Raw genomic sequence first — 18,470 nt, 5'->3', positions numbered from 1 at the left:
ATGGGGTGTAGAATATCGTCAACATACCACTGTGCTGTAAGGGTATTGAGGATGACAACCAATGGGGTCATACTGTGGAAAGAACTGGCACCCTAGACCATCACTCCTGGTTATAAGGCTGTATGGTGAGTGACAGTCAGGCTGGTATCATTCCACTGTCCAGGGCGTCTCCAGGCAGGTCTTCACACGTAATCAGGGCTCAGTTCAAAATGAGACTCATCACTGAAGACAATTCTATTCCAGTCCATGAGATTCCAGGTCAAAGACTGTGTGATACCAACCTGACTGTCATCCACAATACAGGCTGACAACCAGGAGTGATGGTCTGGGTTGCCAGGGTTCTTGCTTCTCAGAACCCTTTAGTTGAAGAGGATTGTAGTTACATTTTTACAACATAACATCCCAGAAGCAGAAATTTTGATGAGAAGTGGTGCAAGTGAGTAAGTTTTTATACCCTGAATCCCGCTTATTTCAAACAATTTACCATTTCACTTTTTACATGTACAATTTCTAGTGATCTTATGTTATGCCATGATCATAAACAAAGCACAAGGTGAGACTGTGTGTGCTGCGATCTTGGAACTTGGTGTCAGCTGCTTTTCACATGGCCAATTTTACATGGCTCTCTCCTGTGTTAGTGAGGCAAACAAGCTCTTCATACATGTCCTCCAATCATACCAGTCAGAGACTGTGTACAAAGAAGCTTATAAGTAAAACATAAATTCCACACATATTAAATCTCAGGCACAGCCATAAATAAATCCCTGGGCAATGCCAGGCTTCTCACTTAGTGCAACATAAAACTTAATTTTTAAAAATTTTTAGTTTCCTATATCTGTAATTTTTGTGGCAGTTCTGTGTTGCTTTGTGAATGCTTCTCTTTTGCTCCAGACACAATCTACAATTTAATATTATTTATAACAGTTCAGAACTTTCAATGCAGCTGACTTACAAATTATTCTTAAATGCTAGGCATTTGTGGAGAGCAACCGAAGCATTAAATGGTGCCCAATGCCTGGCTGTGGTCGAGCAGTGCGGCTGCCTGAGTATGAGCAGCCACTACCTGGCTCTCGCTCAGGTTCTCCACCTCCAACATCACATGCTGTTGACTGCGGTAATGGGCATTTCTTTTGTTGGTGAGTATTAGTGGCTGCATGATGGTTATTTGCATATTTCACTGGTTTCAGTAGGTGTACAATGACATTCTCATTCACGTTGGCTTAACATGCTTAGAAAAATATGCCTGTTCTGGAAGGAGAACAACAATTCTCACCTGTAACTACAGTGTATAAGACCTCAGCATCAGAAGAATTTTTCATGACCTCATGCAATCTCTACCTTCATCAGTTTACATCTCAAATGATGATACAAAATTTTAAGTTTATTTTTACATTCAAGTTCAAGACCTGAAATGGGCAACTTTTTGTTCACAACAGTGCTCTCTGTGTGATGGTTGTAGAGAACATAAGGCAGCATGCCTTGCCTCACATATTGGCTGCCCCAAGGAAACGTGCAGTGGTGTGTTGGCATAGAACCAATATTGCTGACACCATTATCTGTGTTTTGTGCTTCTGCAAAAGCAGCCACATATGCAGAAATGATGTTCATTTAAATGACACTTGCAGTTGAAACTGAAGTCACCATATTAATTGGCATGTGCAGTCCAGATACATATAAATTGAAATTATACATTATTTATCAGAAACAATGAAAAACTAAGATGCAGAGAGGTATAAATTTTGATGTCTTTAATTAAAGGCCAATGACTGTTATGTCAAATTCATTGAAACATTAAATTTATTTATTCACTATAGATATTTAGTGATATGTGAAGAAAGGTATGTCAGAAATTAATAAAAATGATTAAAAATTATTACAAAAGAATGATTAAAAAGATTACAAATGAATTATCAGTCACTACTCTCATCAATGTAAAACTCCTCAGCATCATCACTTGAAGCTGCTGTATTATTAACAAATTCATCAACAGCCATTTTGATGACTCCGCGTTGCTTCCAGTACGCTTGCTCCAAGTGTTGTATTTTCTTTAATAACCATCCAGTCCTCCACAACAACTGAGAGAAATGCAGTATTAATGAGAGTCTAAAGAGTTTCCTTAGACTTGTTATCTGTTACATTGCGTTCTCTGAAATTATATTTAATTTTGGCCCATGCAACTTCAGTCATATGCATATCACACAACTGAAGCAGTTTATTTTATGTAGATTATTATGCTGTCTGTTGGCAGCAAGCTTGTTAAGACCATTAACTTTCTTGACTAGTTTGTTCTTTTTAATTAAGCCACACAGTTTTTTTTTTTTTTTCGTTCTATCACTGCAGTTTATTTTTTCAGCTCAGGATCACTCAAACATCGCTCTATCTTTGTAATCTTAAAAGTCATATTTAGATGATACTTTATTGACCTGACTGCTGTGGTATGGTGTATTATCTATAACTATCATGGAAATTAGATGGAATATAAGTGTAATTATACATGCCCTGTACTTTGCTCTTGGAATAGAGGATTGTAGGACTGGATTAATAGGAAGAATCCTTTGTATATATTAGCAGCAGCCATGTTACGTGTGAAACTACAGTGTGCATATAGTAGCTCTTACAACATGTAGTTCACCTACACTGAGTCCTCCAGCAACAATAGAACATACATTTTAAAATAATTCTAATGTAATACTCTGCCATGTTAAAGGATGATCAATAGTAATATTATTAATAATTCAAATTACAACAGAAATTAAACCTTGTTGCCAGGGGTTCCAAGTGATTCACTCGAATAGTATTGGGAAACCTTCTGAGCCTTGTAGAACTGGACAGGCTTTTACCTTTGTATGTAGCAGCTCGTAATTTAGCCTGTGCAATAGAGTGGAGCTGATACTTTTGCTGTTTTTCTTTGTTGCAGCAATGTAAAATGTAAAAAATCATATTTCACTTACTGCTGTGAATGACTAACTTCATTTTCCATTATGGTGTTGATGGCAAACTAGATGAAGTACTCGATGGACCAGGGATGGCCTATTCTCTCGCTTTAAACTGTTATCACAGTCTGCAAATCAGATCAACTCACAAATTCGATAGAGCACAATAAACTAAGAAATACTGGCTCTCTAAAAATGGATGCCACATTTCTATCGAAACATGTGTTCTAGATAATATTGGCAGCACCTGGAGATTGTGAATATTATCACACTTGTTCCAGTTACCTGTACTATTGGCAATGCCAGTATGAAGAGTCTTCCTATCATGGCCAAACAGCACATTTATGTTTCAAGGTTTATGTATACAGGCTGCTTCATAAAGAATTCTGCAAATGAAATGAAATAACTGAGGCACAGTGAACAATAGAAACTTATTAGTTTCCTCTTTATTGAGAATGCCATTAAAGTTTTGTACATAAATTCTGCAATTAATTCCATATGTGTCTAACAGATGGCATGGGGCACAGCTATCACTGTAAGGAACCAGAAAAAGAGGTTATGAAGGTTGATATACCCCTTAGATGCAAGTTACAGTCACCCACTCATAAAAATGTGAGTTGTCTACAACAATGTAGGAATAACCTGTAGTTTCCACTGTACATTATTGCCTGTCATCTGCTAAAGTGTATGAATTAAAATGGATGCACATTCCTGGCAGATCAATTTTCTATCTCGTCCAGTGTTGTATGACTGTTATGGCAAACTGTGCCCTTCACTGTGACCCTCAAAAGTAGTCATTGAGGTCAACTCAAGTGTGTAGGAAATGTACACAAGAGAAACAAAATTGGCTAGGGTGCAGTTACTTACCAAGTAGGTTCTCAGTGCTTGTACTGTAGCAACAATTTTTTCCATAAACAATATGTGCCAGGTAGTAGTACTTCAAAATTTATAATTACACCTTTTCTCAAAACTACAGCACAAGCTGTCACCTGTGCAGTTGCATACACAGATGTGTGCTTTCAGTGCAATAGCTCAAAAATCACAGATTTGTCCTTTTGTGAAACAATCCAGCTGAAGTTCTGTTTCAGCTGTAAACCATTTTCACGGCACTAAACTTTCTCATGCATCAAGCTCCATAAAGGAGAGTCTTCAGTTATGCAGAATGAGTCATGTTAAATAATAACTGGGAGAATCAGCCACAGCAGCCACTTAAGGACAGTTTTGTAAAGTATACTAATAATAATAATAATGTTCGAGCACAACAGCAACTTGAATGGAAAATTGGCGAATATCAAGCAGGTTTCAGGCCAAATAGATCTTGCCCTGAACAGATTTTAGTCCTCAAACTAATTCTCAGACATCAAAAAATTTACAATAAAAAACTAGTTTGTACCTTTGTAGATTTTAGAAAGGCTTATGACTCAGTGGATCGTGAATCTCTTTTCCAAATTGTGAAAGAACAAGGCCTGGATCCTAAAACCACGGCAATTATCAGAGACACGCTAACTGGTACAAAATCAAAAGTAAAGTTCAGAGGAGAAATTTCAGAATCCTTTGAAATAAAAACAGGCGTGAGGCAAGGTGATGGACTCTCTCCATTGCTATTTAACTGCATTCTAGAAAAAGTAATACAAGAGTGGCGCGAACGAAAATTGGAGTTCAAAATTGACCAACCAGTGAAATTAGGACGAACAAATATTCGAATAGACTGTTTGGCCTTTGCAGACGACTTGGTTATTCTAACGCAGGACATCCAAATTGCTCAGAAACAAATAGAAATCCTTAAAGAAACAGCAGAAAGAGTAGGTCTCCAAATCTCATTTGAAAAAACACAGTATATGACTAGCAACAAACTGGCACCCAAACTTTTGGAAACTAAGTATGGAAAAATCAAAAGAGTCTCACAATTCAAATATTTAGGTGAAACAATCTCAGAGACTGGTCTAGAAAAAATTGGAAATGAAATTCGTTGTCAAAAGATGGAGACAGCTTTTAGACTTACAAAAGACATCTACAACAAAAAATGTCTCTCGAGGTACTCTAAATTGAGACATTACAACACGGTCATAAAACCAGAGTGCCTTTATGGGGCTGAAACGCTAATTTTAAACAAAAAAAAGGACATTCAAGAAATCCAAAAAAGAGAAAGAAAAGTAATCAGAAAAATTCTAGGTCCAAAATATACTGAAGAAGGAACATACAGGCTAAGAGCAAATAGTGAAATTCAACAATACACCAGCATATATTCAGATAGGAAAAAATGCAGATTAAAATTTTATGGGCATATTAAAAGAATGGATGCTACCAGACTAACTAAACAAGTAGTGGAATTCTACGAAAATCGAAGTAAAGCTAAATTTGAGACAATAAAATGGATTGCTGCTATAAAAGAGGACATGAAAGAGGCAGATATAAAACAAGATGAAATTCAAGACAGAAAATTATTTAGGCAAAAAATTCATGACTGGGTAGTTGGTCAAGCTGAAAAACCAAAGAAAACTGGAACCACATGGTCTGATGAAAGGAAAAGAGCTCATTCTGAGAGAATGAAAACAATTTGGGCAGAGAGAAAGTCTAAAAGAAAATAACTGAATGCCCCGTGATTGTACTTCGTGTGGTCCAGTAGGGCCCAAACGTGAATAATAATAATAATAATAATGTTCATACTGATAATTACGGAAATAAAGCAACTATTTTGGAAACTCCACACTCTTCCTCTTACACTACAGAATTCAACAGTCAACCATGGGGAGCATATTCTTGTTTTTGTTGCAGAGCGCACTCCGGTATCTTCTTTATCTTGTACACAAACACGTGTAGGGTTTTTCACAGATTTAGTGTGTAATAGATGGTGTTACTTGTGACTCCACTGAAATACAAGAGATGTATCTTCTTGGAATACACTGATTGACAACAGTTACAGTTATGACATTTTTGGGTGAGCTATAATATGTCTGGGGCCAACATTTTCCACCAATACACCTACCATGCCACAGGACAGATAAAATTTGTCACCACACAGTAAATGCTTCTCACATGTAGACTTTTTGTAAACTACTCTTTGTTGCTGTTGAACTGTGTTTAACATTTTGAATGCCAATCCCATCAATTTCTGTAGACTGCCCATTCCCTCATTTGATGGGATACGATTTCTCCCATTCATGAATACAAAATCACATATATTCATTGGCTCGATCATTTTTCATTGTTGGCTGTTCTTCTCCTTCTTGTTATTATTTCTCATGTCTCTTCTTCTACTTTTCATGCTTGTTCTTCTTCTTCTCCTTCTCCATTTTTAGTAACCATGAATTCCTCTCCTGTCCCAACCTTTTCATTTCAGAGTAGCAGTTGCAAACTTCATCAGTTATTTTCTGGCTGTATTTCAGTCTGTCTTCCTCTATAATTTGTACAATATACAGCTCCCTATACTGTCATGGAAGTTATCCCCTTATGTCTTGACAGATAACCTATCATCCTGTCCCATCTTATTGTCAATGTTTTCTCTATAATCCTTTCCTCACAGGTTCTGTGGGGAACCTCCTCATTCCTTACCTTATCAGTCAACCCAATTTCCAACATTCTTTTGTAGCACCACATCTCAAATGATTTGATTCTCTTCTGTTCTGGTTTTACTACAGTCCCTGTCTCACTAGTGTACAATTCTGTGCTCCAAACTTATAATCTCAGAAATTTCTTCCTTGACTTAAGAGCTATGTTTCATACCACTAGATTCTCTTGGCTAGGAATGCCCCTTTTGCTGGTACTAGTCTGCTTCTTTTGTCCTTCTTACCCCATCTGTCATAGGTTATTTTGCTGCCTAGGTATTAGAAGCCCTTAACTTCATCTACTTCATGATGATCAATTGTGGTGTTAAGTTTCTCACTGTTCTCATTTCTGCTATTTCCCATTACTTTTTTCTTTCTTTGATTTACTTTCAGTCCATATTCTATACTCATTACAGTGGTCACTCCATTCAACAGATGCTGTAATTTTTCTTCACTTTCACTTAGAACAGCAATTTCATCAGTGAATCATATCATTGTTATCCTTTCACCTTGAATTTTAATCCCACTCTTGAACCTTTCTTTTACTTCTGTCATTGATTCTTTGACATACACATTGAACAGTACGGGGTGAAAGACTACATCTCTGTCCTACGTCCTTTTCAATCTGAGCACTCAACTCTTGGACTTCCAGTCTTATTGTTCCCTCTTTGTTTTCCTAGATATTGTGTATTACATGTATTTACCCATAGATTACCCCTATTTTTCTCAGAATTTTGAACACCTTGCACCATTTTACAATGTTGAACATTTTTTGCAGGTTGACAAATCCTATGAACATATCTTGATTTTTCTTCAGTCTTGCTTTCATTATCAATTGCAGTGTCAGAACTGCCTCTCTGGTGCCTGTACCTTACCTGCAGCCAAACTGATCCTAATCTAATTTTCTTTTCCACTCATCTGTATAGTATATTGGTCAGCATCTTGGATACATGAGCTGTTAAACTGAGTGTGTGATAGTTTTTGCACTTGTCGGCTCACAATCTTCAGATTTGCGTGGATGATATTTTTTTGAAAGTCTGATGGTATATAGCTAGTCTGATAAATTCTACACATCAACATGAATAGTTGTTTTGTTATCATTTCCCCCAATGATTTTAGGAATTCTGATGAAATGTTGTCAATCCCTTCTGCGTTATTTGATCTTAAATCTTCCAAAGCTCTTTTAAATTCTTATGCTAATGTTGTAACCCTATCTCTTCCCTGTATATTCCTATTTCTTCTCCTATCATGTTATCAGATAAGTCCTCCCCTCATAGAGGCCTTCGATGTACTTTTTTCACCTAACCACTCTCTCCTCTGCAATTAACAGAGGAATTCTGATTGCATTGTTAATGTTACCACCCTTGCTTTTAATTTCTCCAAAGGTTGTTTTGACTTTTCTATATGCTGAGTTAGTCCTTCTGATAATCAGTTCTTTTTTGATTCCTTCACATTTTTCATGTCACTTCTTTTTTGATTTCTTCACATTTTTCATGCAGCCATTTCATCTTAGCTTCCCTGCAGTTCTTATTTATGTTGTTCCTAAATGACTTACATTTATGTATTCCTGAATCTCCCTGAACATTTTTGTTCTTCCTTCTTTCATGTTAACAAATATTGAAAACCATGAAAGTGGCAGGCATTGTAAGAAACATCAAGGTTTATGTGGTCAGCTGTCAAAATGTTACATTGGTTACATTTTAGTGTCACGAAAACAGCTTATTACACAGAATGCATTATGTCACCCACATCCTTCAGCACACATAAATGTTTATCATGCTGTATCGGCAAATCAGTCAGCTGACAACTTGCTTTGTACTGCTGCATGCTTGCTGCAGTTCACTGTACAGTTGTATAGTTCAGGGAATATTTAGGGGTTTAGTTTGAAAATATTTATTTAAAATAAATATTTCCAGTCAAAGTGTTCACTCAGCATAACTTCTGTTGTGCCTACATGACCCACATTGCCTGCCATTCAGAACTGAAGCAATTCTGCCCAGTTAAAGCCACTGACAAGAGATGCCTTCAGCCCTATGCTAAACTGGCTGTTAAGTCTGCACTGTCAGTGTAACCAATAGAGAGTGTGAGATGTGGATCACTTGTGTGGCTGTTGAAAGGTTCTGGAGCACGGAATACAGTTGGTTCACTCTCTTCGCTCAGAGAAAATGCTCTTGGAATCCAGACTGCCTCTGGCTCTGCCTCTGGCTCTGCTCATCAGGACTGTCCACCAACAGCATGGACATTACATCCATCTGTACCTTCCCCTATTCCTCTTTATTTAGGCCCCAACGCTTAGACTTGCAGCCAGCCTTTGCATCCTCCTCCGGGGTGAATCCATTTCCGTATACCATTATTGAAAATATATTCCTAATTTTCTATGATTCGCTCATTTAAATCCCTGTCTTCTTCCAATGCTCACCCACCCTGCTCTGAATCTTGTGCACAGGACCATAACCCATGCCATGTGTTAGCAACAATCACTGTACAATCATTCCATGTAGGCTTTCACGACCGGCGTCTTCATCAGTAAACACTTCCGGGCTAAGTTGCTGTGGTCGATCTGTAGAACTTCTTCTCCCGGACGTTTCGTTCTCAACTAAGAAGAACATCTTCCGAGGTGAGTCAACCAGTCGTTGACTCACCTTGGAAGATGTTCTCCGTTGTTGAGAACGAAACGTCAGGGAGAAAAAGTTCTACAGATCGACCACGGCAACAGCCCAGAAGTGTTTACTGATGAATCACTGTACAGATCCACATTGTGCAAATATATGTATCACCATCTCAGTACTGGGACATAACATTATTCTTTGAACATACATTCTTTATTGGCCTTCATGTAACATTACCTTTTAATATCATTGGTACTTGAATGATGACTTGTATGCTTCACTACTGAAAACCAAATGTTTCCTCTAATTTTCGACCTGTTCACACACACACACACACACACACACACACACACACACACACACACACACACACACATATGCAAATGCAACTCGCACCACATGACTGCTGCAGTTTCAGGCAACTGTAGCCTCACTCTGTGTGTTAGCATAATCATTCTCTCTTGCTTTTTCTCTTTTAAAATATTTTTCGTTTTTCTGTAAATAATTTAAAAATTTCAGTTGTACAAACTATTAATTAGCTATTGAAACATCATACTACTAGTGATTATTGTTTGTCTAAGGAATGTCTATAATCTATTGTACTAATGAAATAATGTTTTGTGTAGAGAGCGAGGCTAAATTATTCTCAATTGTGCAGGGAATGTTTAGGGGAGGCACATGCGCCTTGTGGTTGTCAGCAGTGGCAACAGTGGCAGCGCAAAATCTCAGAAGTTCGGCCTGAGGAGCTGCGAGCTTCATGCACTGAGACTGAGGATGCTGCTAACTGCCTGTGGCTGGTCACCAACTCAAAACCTTGTCCCAACTGCAAGTCTCCAATACAAAAGAATGAAGGCTGCAACCACATGAAGTGTTCAAAGGTTACCTCCTCAACAATTATTCCTTTTTTCAGAATATTTTTGCTGTCTGCTACATTTATTACTGAAAAATCACTCTTTATTAAAATGTTGTGGACAAATTGCTTAAAAGTCATAGCTAAATGTCAAAGAAAACTACTGCCTTGAATTCCACTTTTGCAACTTTTTTCATTTAGTTTTTTCAATAAAACTCCTTAAATGTAATAAATGAGGTCACTGGAGATGAAATCAGTGAGGAAGTGGTGTCATGAAATGGCACCAGTAAAGACTGTCAGAAATTCTGAAACTTCATTGCTGTGTTTGTGTTCTGGCAATTGAAAATTTATGCCATACTGAGACTCGAGACCTGGATTTGCTGCTTTATACAAGCAGTCATCTTAACTGTTGGGCTATATGAGCACACCTTCAGGCCTGACACTAACTTTTATTGCCTATATCATCTCAAGGGACTACAGCCCAACTGTGACTGCATCTGAGGTGAGCAGCAGTCTAGCTGCAGCTGGTAGTGAGCCTACAGAAGAGGTGTGGGATGGAGAAAGCAGGGTACCCACATGCCTTAAAAAGGCCCAAAAAGGCTGTAATTTTCAAAATCCTTTGTAGGGTCCCCTAAGAAGGCCATTTTTAAAAGTTTAAGGTCCTAAAAATTGTATAAAAGTTTGTTTTTTAAGTTTCATTACTTTTTCTTTCGGTATGCTTGTGGAAATAATTATTCACATATGAGACAACAGCCAGGAAGGAAAGCTAAAGGTTGCTGCCCATATATGATTTGGCCATGGAAAGAAGGCAGGTAGATACTGTGTGGGGGAATGGAATGTACGGATGGTTGTGGTGAAACGGCCAGTACTAGTAACCTACAGAAGTGCGCACCTTGTAACATATAGCAGCTACGATCCCAAACAACCACAACTCTTAGATTGCTGAGCTTGGCAAATGGCTACAATGGGGGACAGAGGACAGACAACATGAAAGTCAATAAAACACGCCAGCATTACACAAAGAATAAACCACCTTCTTTTCATAATCAAACTGTAGAGGGCTTGCCTAATTCAACAGCGAATTGCTGAAATGCATGAGGTTGCATTCCATCTGCCCACTCACGGTGGTTTTTGTTATATCATTATTGGTTCTAGATTTGTACTCGTGAGGAGGGCATGTATCTTCATCGATATTCAACAGATTTTCTATGTGATGAGAAGAGTAAATGTCATATGTCATACTGAATAATCCATTGACTTTCCATTCATTCCTTTTCATCAGTACCCTGTGAGCTAGTGCTTGTTTAGTTCTTTAATATAGATTTTGTTGAGTGCTACTGTCCTTTAGTGAAAATTTAAAAATTCCACAATGGGAAAATGTGTTTCAGATCATCTTTGGGTTCAATAGTGAGGAGTGTTGCATAGCTATGTGAGACTAAGCCCAGGCATCACTTGCACAGGAGATTGAAGATGCCACAAGGATAAGTGCCTATTCTATATTGGCAGTAGTTCTATGTAATATGTTAGAGATGCTGCGGGTTATATGGCAACTACAACCAAGAAGGAGTAGGCTTTAATGCCCATGGCATCTTTGATCTCCATCTATGCATGTAATGTTAAGGGCAGAATATTGTGTACCCAGCATTCATCTATTTACTGTCTTTGGTTAACAAATGACAAATTCAAGAATTAAATTATGCCCTCCATTGAGTAATTTGTTGAATGTTACCGCGATTAAATGCCCATAATGGGTAAGTGTGTTTTTAATCATCTTTGGTTAAAAAAAAGATGAATTCAGGAATTGGATTACACCATCTGATGATAAGTTCAGAGCAAATTGCACACTGTGTGCAACAAAGATTTTGTGCTTGGAAAGATGGGAGAATCGTCCTTAAAACTTCATATGATCAGTAAGTACATTTTCCATCATTTTTCCATATGTATTTATTTTATTATAGTGAATAATGTTTTATCACGGAATAAGTTTGTGATAAAATAATTAGTTGAGAACAACCTCTAAAACCTGGACTTGCATCAGTTGGTTGATGCTAGCTTATTTACATTCACTCGTAAGTACAAATGGAAAGTAAGTTCATTAATTCTCATTGTTTTCATGTAAAATACCAATCTGTATAGTTTCTAGTTTGCATAAGCTATTTTTATATTGGCACTCATTCCTCGCACTGTTCACCCTATTATGAAAAAATCTTAATATTTCTTTCTGAAAGATGCTAGTTTCTTTTCCATGGTTTTCTGACAGAAAGACTAGATTTGTCATTGTTCTCGTTAATGCTAGAATGTAAATCACCTAGCAAACAATTAACATGCACCACTGCAAGTGTAATATCTTGAACATTCATATTATGAGAAACCATAAAAACTGTTTTAATTTTGGTATAAAAGCATTTTTTTTTCTCAAATCCAATAAACTGCCATGACTTTGTTGCTAGATGTAAAGTTCATCTGCTCTAAACCTTTACAATGCTGGAGTCACACCTATATCTATCACCACGAAGCTTCGCTCAATCAAACAGTTCACTTAAATGCAACCAACCATGATTAGCTTTCATTGCAAATATTTCGGCTGCATACGAGCTGGTGATAACTTAGTGGCTTAGTATGCTAAATATTCTGTTGGGTGACTGGACTAGTGTTGTTCATTTCAACCATTGTTCTCGGACTGATTGATGTTCTGATTAAATGAGAAATAATTATTGTACTACCTTCATACCTACATGAAATAGTTGTTAGCACATTTGTAAAAGTAAAGAAAGTCAAAGAAAGTCTGGTAATAGTATTGCAGCCATCTTGGATAACTGCAGAATGAAATTACATATTCATTAATGTGACCACTGCATTAGCACTTTTTACCAATCAAAATATATGAAGCTTCACCAGACATTGCTTTGTCACGAGAGGCTTAAGTGATGGTGCATTTGAATGACAAAATTTGATACTAAGTTATTGAGGCAGGAAAACTGTGAAATAATGCACAAATTGTTTGGCTCTGTAGTGGTGCATGCAATGTGTGCAATTGGCAGCAACTATGAGCCAAGAAGAATACAGTTTGTTCACATGACGCGAGAACTGTGCTCCTAGCAGATGAAACTGGAAACAGCGACATAAAAATTTATGTGCAGGATAGGGTGGTAAATCTCTTGCATTCATTATGGACAGTATGAAATCTAATTTATTAATTCAGCACTGTACTGAGGACATTGTAATAATTGCACAACACGATCATCAGCTTGAGTTTGGATTTGAGAAGTTGTACTGTTCTACATAGATTTGATGGAATGATCAGACTGTACGATGTTTCAGAAAGGGCCTTAATAGTACATGAAATTATATATATATATAACAGAGGGAAACATTCCACGTGGAAAAAATATATCTAAAAAGAAAGATGATGAGACTTACCAAACAAAAGCGCTGGCAGGTCGATAGACACACAAAAAAACACAAACACACACACAAAATTCTAGCTTTCGCAACCAACGGTTGCTTCGTCAGGAAAGAGGGAAGGAGAGGGAAAGATGAAAGGATGTGGGTTTTAAGGGAGAGGGTAAGGAGTCATTCCAATCCCGGGAGCGGAAAGACTTACCTTAGGGGGAAAAAAGGACAGGTATACACTCGCACACACACACATATCCATCCACACATACAGACACAAGCAGACCTCCCGGGATTGGAATGACTCCTTACCCTCTCCCTTAAAACCCACATCCTTTCATCTTTCCCTCTCCTTCCCTCTTTCCTGACGAAGCAACCGTTGGTTGCGAAAGCTAGAATTTTGTGTGTGTGTTTGTGTTTTTTTGTGTGTCTATCGACCTGCCAGCGCTTTTGTTTGGTAAGTCTCATCATCTTTTATATTAGCTAATGAAAACTACGTTTTTAATATTTTTCTTTAGGTAAGAGATGTATGATATTAATGATGGCCAAAGAAACAGGTGCTGTGAACTTAGAATGAAAAAACTAAAGAAGGAACTACAACACCCAATTCTGTAGTTCCCAAACAAAAGGAGAAAAACATTCATAAAGCAGTAGAACAAGTTTTTAAAAATGCAATATTAGATGTTGAAATAATACAGGCAATCAAATGTGTGACTAATAATTTTTCTTACAGGTCTTGTAAGGACATCAGTGATGTTTTTCAGCAAATATTTCTAGACAGCAACATTGCAAAACAGTTTTTATGTGGAACAATTAAGTGTGCATACTTGGTCAGCTTTGGGGTGGCACCATATTTCATGAATATAATGCATGATAAAATTAATAATATGGATAGTTTCACACTAGACTCTGATGAAGCATTATATAAATCTCTACAGGCCAAACAATGGACTTACACGTCCATTACTGGGATGACGTAAACAATACAGTAAACACAATATCTATCTTCTACTTACTTAGGTCACAGTGCTGCCAAGGATGCTATGAAAGCATTTTGTGATATAACAAACGTTAATTCAGAAGTCAGTGGATGGCCCAGCTATGAAATGGAAACTATTTGGTATGATTCGAGGAAATTTAAATTAAGAGCTCAATGAACAGGTGCTTAATTTAGGTAGTTGTGGCCTGCATGTGATGAATAATGCTTTTAAGAAGGAAAACAGAGTGGCAGGGTGCAATTTAGATGCTTTGTTTGCAGCACTTTACTGGCTGTTCAAGGCTTCTCCCTCACATAGGAAGGATTTATTAAAAATATCAACCAGTGAGAAAATACCATTTAAATTTTGTAGCCATAGGTGGCTTGAAAATATTCTGGCAGCAGAGAGGACATTATAGGTATGGCAGGATGTGAAACAGTTTGCTTCTTGTGTGAAAAAAAGCAATGTTACAAACCAGCTACAAAATCTTATGAGACAGTAGAAAAATCTACCAAAGATGACTTGATAACTGTGAAACTCATTTTTTTACCTGTTGCCAGAATGTTAAAACCATTCTTGGAAAAATATCAAAGCCTTAATCCAATGTTACCTTTTTTGCTGAGGATCTAAGAGGATTTGTTCTTGATGTTATTATAACTTTTAATATAATAAAAAAGTAACACATAGATAAACTAACCTCTAAAACAGACTATCAAAATTTGATTTGGAAGACAAATCTATGTATTAGTTTAGGCTTTATAGGAAACCTAATACCAAAAAATTTACTTTTTGAGCAACAAGTCTCAAAGAAAGAGATCTTTAATTCAAGATCTGACGCTCATAATTTTTTATTTCATTAGTTAAAAACTTGCTAGAAAAATCTTCTGTTATGGTCCAAATTTATCTTCTTTAGAGCCAAGGCAGATGGCATTTAATTGCTTTGATTGTTATGCTAAAATGAAATCGGTGTTAAGCAATCTTATGAAGGCTTAAGTTACCAGAGAAGATGAATATGAAGTGCTACTGATAAATTATAATAAAGTTGTAAGTGAGCAAGTATCATCTAACTATGATCTCTTTTAAGTTTTCAGTCCTTCAGAGGAAAGACTTGATTCTCTTTGAAGTAAGTTTTTGACTCCAGATTTTTCAAAGCTGTACAATGTCATCAAAAAGTTATTGATTTTATCTCATGGTCAAGCAGATGTAGAAAGAGGTTTCTCATGAAAAAAAAATTGATAGAAGTGGAGAATATGAAAAGTAAAACATTTATTGCCAAAAGAGTAATAACTGATCATCTAATACTCACTGGGGGATTAGCTAATTTTGTAGTGAGGAAGGAACTTCATTTATCTGCTGTTGATGCCAGGCAAAAGTATACATTGTATCTTAAAGAACAGAAAAAATTGAGACAAAGTGAAATGTAAGGTTCTAAAAGAAAATGAGTGGTAGATGAAATAGAAGGATTGTAAACCAAAAAGAGGAGATTAGAAGAAGCTGTTAGTGAACTAAAGAAATGTGCTGATTTGGCAGAAAAAGCTGAAAATGTGGGAGACATGAAATGTATTTTCCAATCAGTTTCAGAAGATCAGTTGAATTCATGCTGAAAGGTATGAAAGTAATTAGAATATGTAATCATAATTAATGTGTATGTAGATAGTGGTGTAGTGTGTATATAAAATAAAATTTAATTATAAAATACATAATTTAAAGTGGCTAATAATGCCTATCAACTGGTTTTGCTAAATAAAAAAAATATTGTGGAACAAATGAATATTTTATTTTATCTTAAATTTGCAGCTTCTTTTTTAAAAAAATTTCTCGTTAGAACGCGTGTGTTCACAGAATTTAAAAAGAAAGTAATTTTCAGATCAGGAAAAGAGTGAGAACCCTGAAGTGACAGACAGAGTAGTGGTGGGGAAGATGCTAGTGCTATTTGTGGGAGTATACAGGGAAATGTTGGAAACAGGTTACAGCTACAGCATTGAAAAATTATGCTACTGGGAGGAGGGGAGATGTTGAGAAGAGGAGAGGACTGTATACATGCATTGACAAGAGAGAGGGAGTGTGTAGAACTGGAGTGTGAGCAGGGAAAAGGACACATAGGTGGAGGACAGGTAATAGGAAAGGTTGGGGTGAGCAGTATTACTGGAATGAAGTATACCGTATTTACTCGAATCTAAGCCGCACTTTTTTTCCGGTTTTTGTAATCCAAAAAAACGCCTGCGGCTTAGAATCGAGTGCAAAGAACGCGGAAGTTCTGAAAAATGTTGGTAGGTGCTGCCACAACTAACTTCTGCCGTCGAATATATGTAGCGCTACACAGGCATGCTTTGCAGGCACAAAGATAAACACTGGTGCCAAAACCTCTGCGTCAGTAAATAAATAAATAAAAAAATAGGTGGAAGACGAGCTTTTTTTCCTCCGCCCCGAGTTTCGACCACTGCATTTTCATACATTATTCATCGAAGTAAATACAAATTCCGTATTGTTCATCTTCGAATGTTGCAGCGTTTCAATGTGCTACGAAAATCCGACTGGCAAGACTGTTAGGGATGTTTGTCAATATGGCCAACTCTACGTTCTGAATTTTTTCCTACCTGTGAGAAGAGATGGTTGCTAATAAGAACTTTTATGAATTGTGGGTCACATTTTGCCATGTATTCTTTCATGTTTGCTGCTATCTCATTTAAATTCTGTCTGCCTAATAAACTACGAAACTAGAGTGCGACAACAGCAAACGCGGAAGAATAGATATACCACGTCATGTTTATATTCGTATTATTCTTATGCGTAGTAGTGATACAGTCAGAAATGAAGCACGGCAATTGACTAGATTTTTAAGTCTAAGATGACTCTAATTTCTGTGCAGAATGTAATGTACTAAAGAGGCGTCTGCAAAGATTTTCAAACGGAGAAAAATTTTCGCTAAACTCTCGTTCAGAACATCTTCTATCATACGCAGTCTATTATTTGGTTCTTGTTGATCATTATCAAAGAAAGCAGCAGTGTTAAGTAACAACAAATAGCAGTCTCTTGCCATCGTTTCGCTAATGAGATGATTCCACTTAAAAAAGAAAAAAAAATTAAAAAAAAAAGTGGCGGTAGCACGCACAAAAGCAAGCCATGCCGCGAGCGGCAACAGGCCGTAAACACTCATTATCAGAATGCCGTAAACAATGCATGACACAGTATAGTAACGCATCTTCAGCTTAGAGTGATGTCAACACCTATAACAAAGAGAACGGCACTTATCAGATCAAAGGAAAATAAGCAATCAATTCAAATCAGACGAAGCACGTGAAACAGGAAGGGTACCAGTATAAATACGGACGGAGCACCTGACACATAGCAATGGCTACCTGGGAAAGCTTAACTGCTAAGCTTATGACTCGAACCAAACTACTGTAGCTGTATCGTCATTCATTCGACCTAAATTGTGTCTCATATTACAATGGGCCAACTTTGTTTTGATTTGGAGGTGCGGCCTAAAACTGTTCTCTCCCCTTGAATTTCCAGTCTCAATTTTCAGGTGCGGCTTGGATTCGAGTAAATACGGTATGTTGCAGAGAGAGCTCCCATCTGTGTAATTCAGAGAAGCTTCTGTTGGTGGGATGAATCCAGATGACACAGTCTGTGAAGAAGTTGGTAAAACTGATCATATTGGGTGGCTTGCTCATCAACTGGGTGGTACTGAGGTCTTTTGGTCACTGTTTGGCAGTGGTCAGGGTCATTCATGCAGACAGACAGCTTGTTATTAGTCATGTCCATGTAGAATGCAGTGCAGTGGTTGTTACTAAGTTTGAAGATCAGATGCTAGATTTACTGGTAACCCTGCCTTTGATGGGGTAGGAGATAGCTGTGACAGAACTGGGGTAGGTGATAATGGTGAGATGTATGGGACATGTCCTTGCATCTAGGTCTGATGCTATGCCACACACCCTCCCTCTTCCCATTACTACCTACTCCAGTCCTGTCACTGGCAGGTGGTAGGTAGTAAGAAGATATATGGAACGTGTCTTGCATCTAGGTTTGTAGCAGGGATATGCTGTCCCATACATCCTACATCCTCCCTCCACAACCTATTCCAGTTCTGTCACAGGCGTTTCCTACCCCATGAAAGGCAGGGCCTCCTGTGAAAGCAGCAATGTGGTCTACAAACTTAG

The 18,470-nt window shown here is 37.4% G+C and overlaps 1 protein-coding gene across 3 annotated transcripts in view; it reads left to right on the top strand.

Moving 5' to 3' along the window:
• The window catches only part of LOC126194643 (ankyrin repeat and IBR domain-containing protein 1-like), a 601,659-nt gene that overhangs the window by 358,532 nt on the left and 224,657 nt on the right, over positions 1-18,470 (top strand). For all 3 annotated transcript variants that reach the window (XM_049932817.1, XM_049932818.1, XM_049932819.1), the window contains 2 exons: positions 973-1,136; positions 9,746-9,965. In XM_049932817.1, coding sequence (XP_049788774.1) covers positions 973-1,136; positions 9,746-9,965 — 384 coding nt within the window. The remainder of the gene's footprint in view (positions 1-972; positions 1,137-9,745; positions 9,966-18,470) is intronic.

The sequence above is a fragment of the Schistocerca nitens genome, chromosome 7 (genome assembly GCF_023898315.1).
Source record: "Schistocerca nitens isolate TAMUIC-IGC-003100 chromosome 7, iqSchNite1.1, whole genome shotgun sequence".
In the NCBI taxonomy this organism is placed as follows: domain Eukaryota; kingdom Metazoa; phylum Arthropoda; class Insecta; order Orthoptera; family Acrididae; genus Schistocerca; species Schistocerca nitens.
Note: the sequence above shows the minus strand (reverse complement) of the source record. Positions and strands in the feature narration are given on the sequence as shown.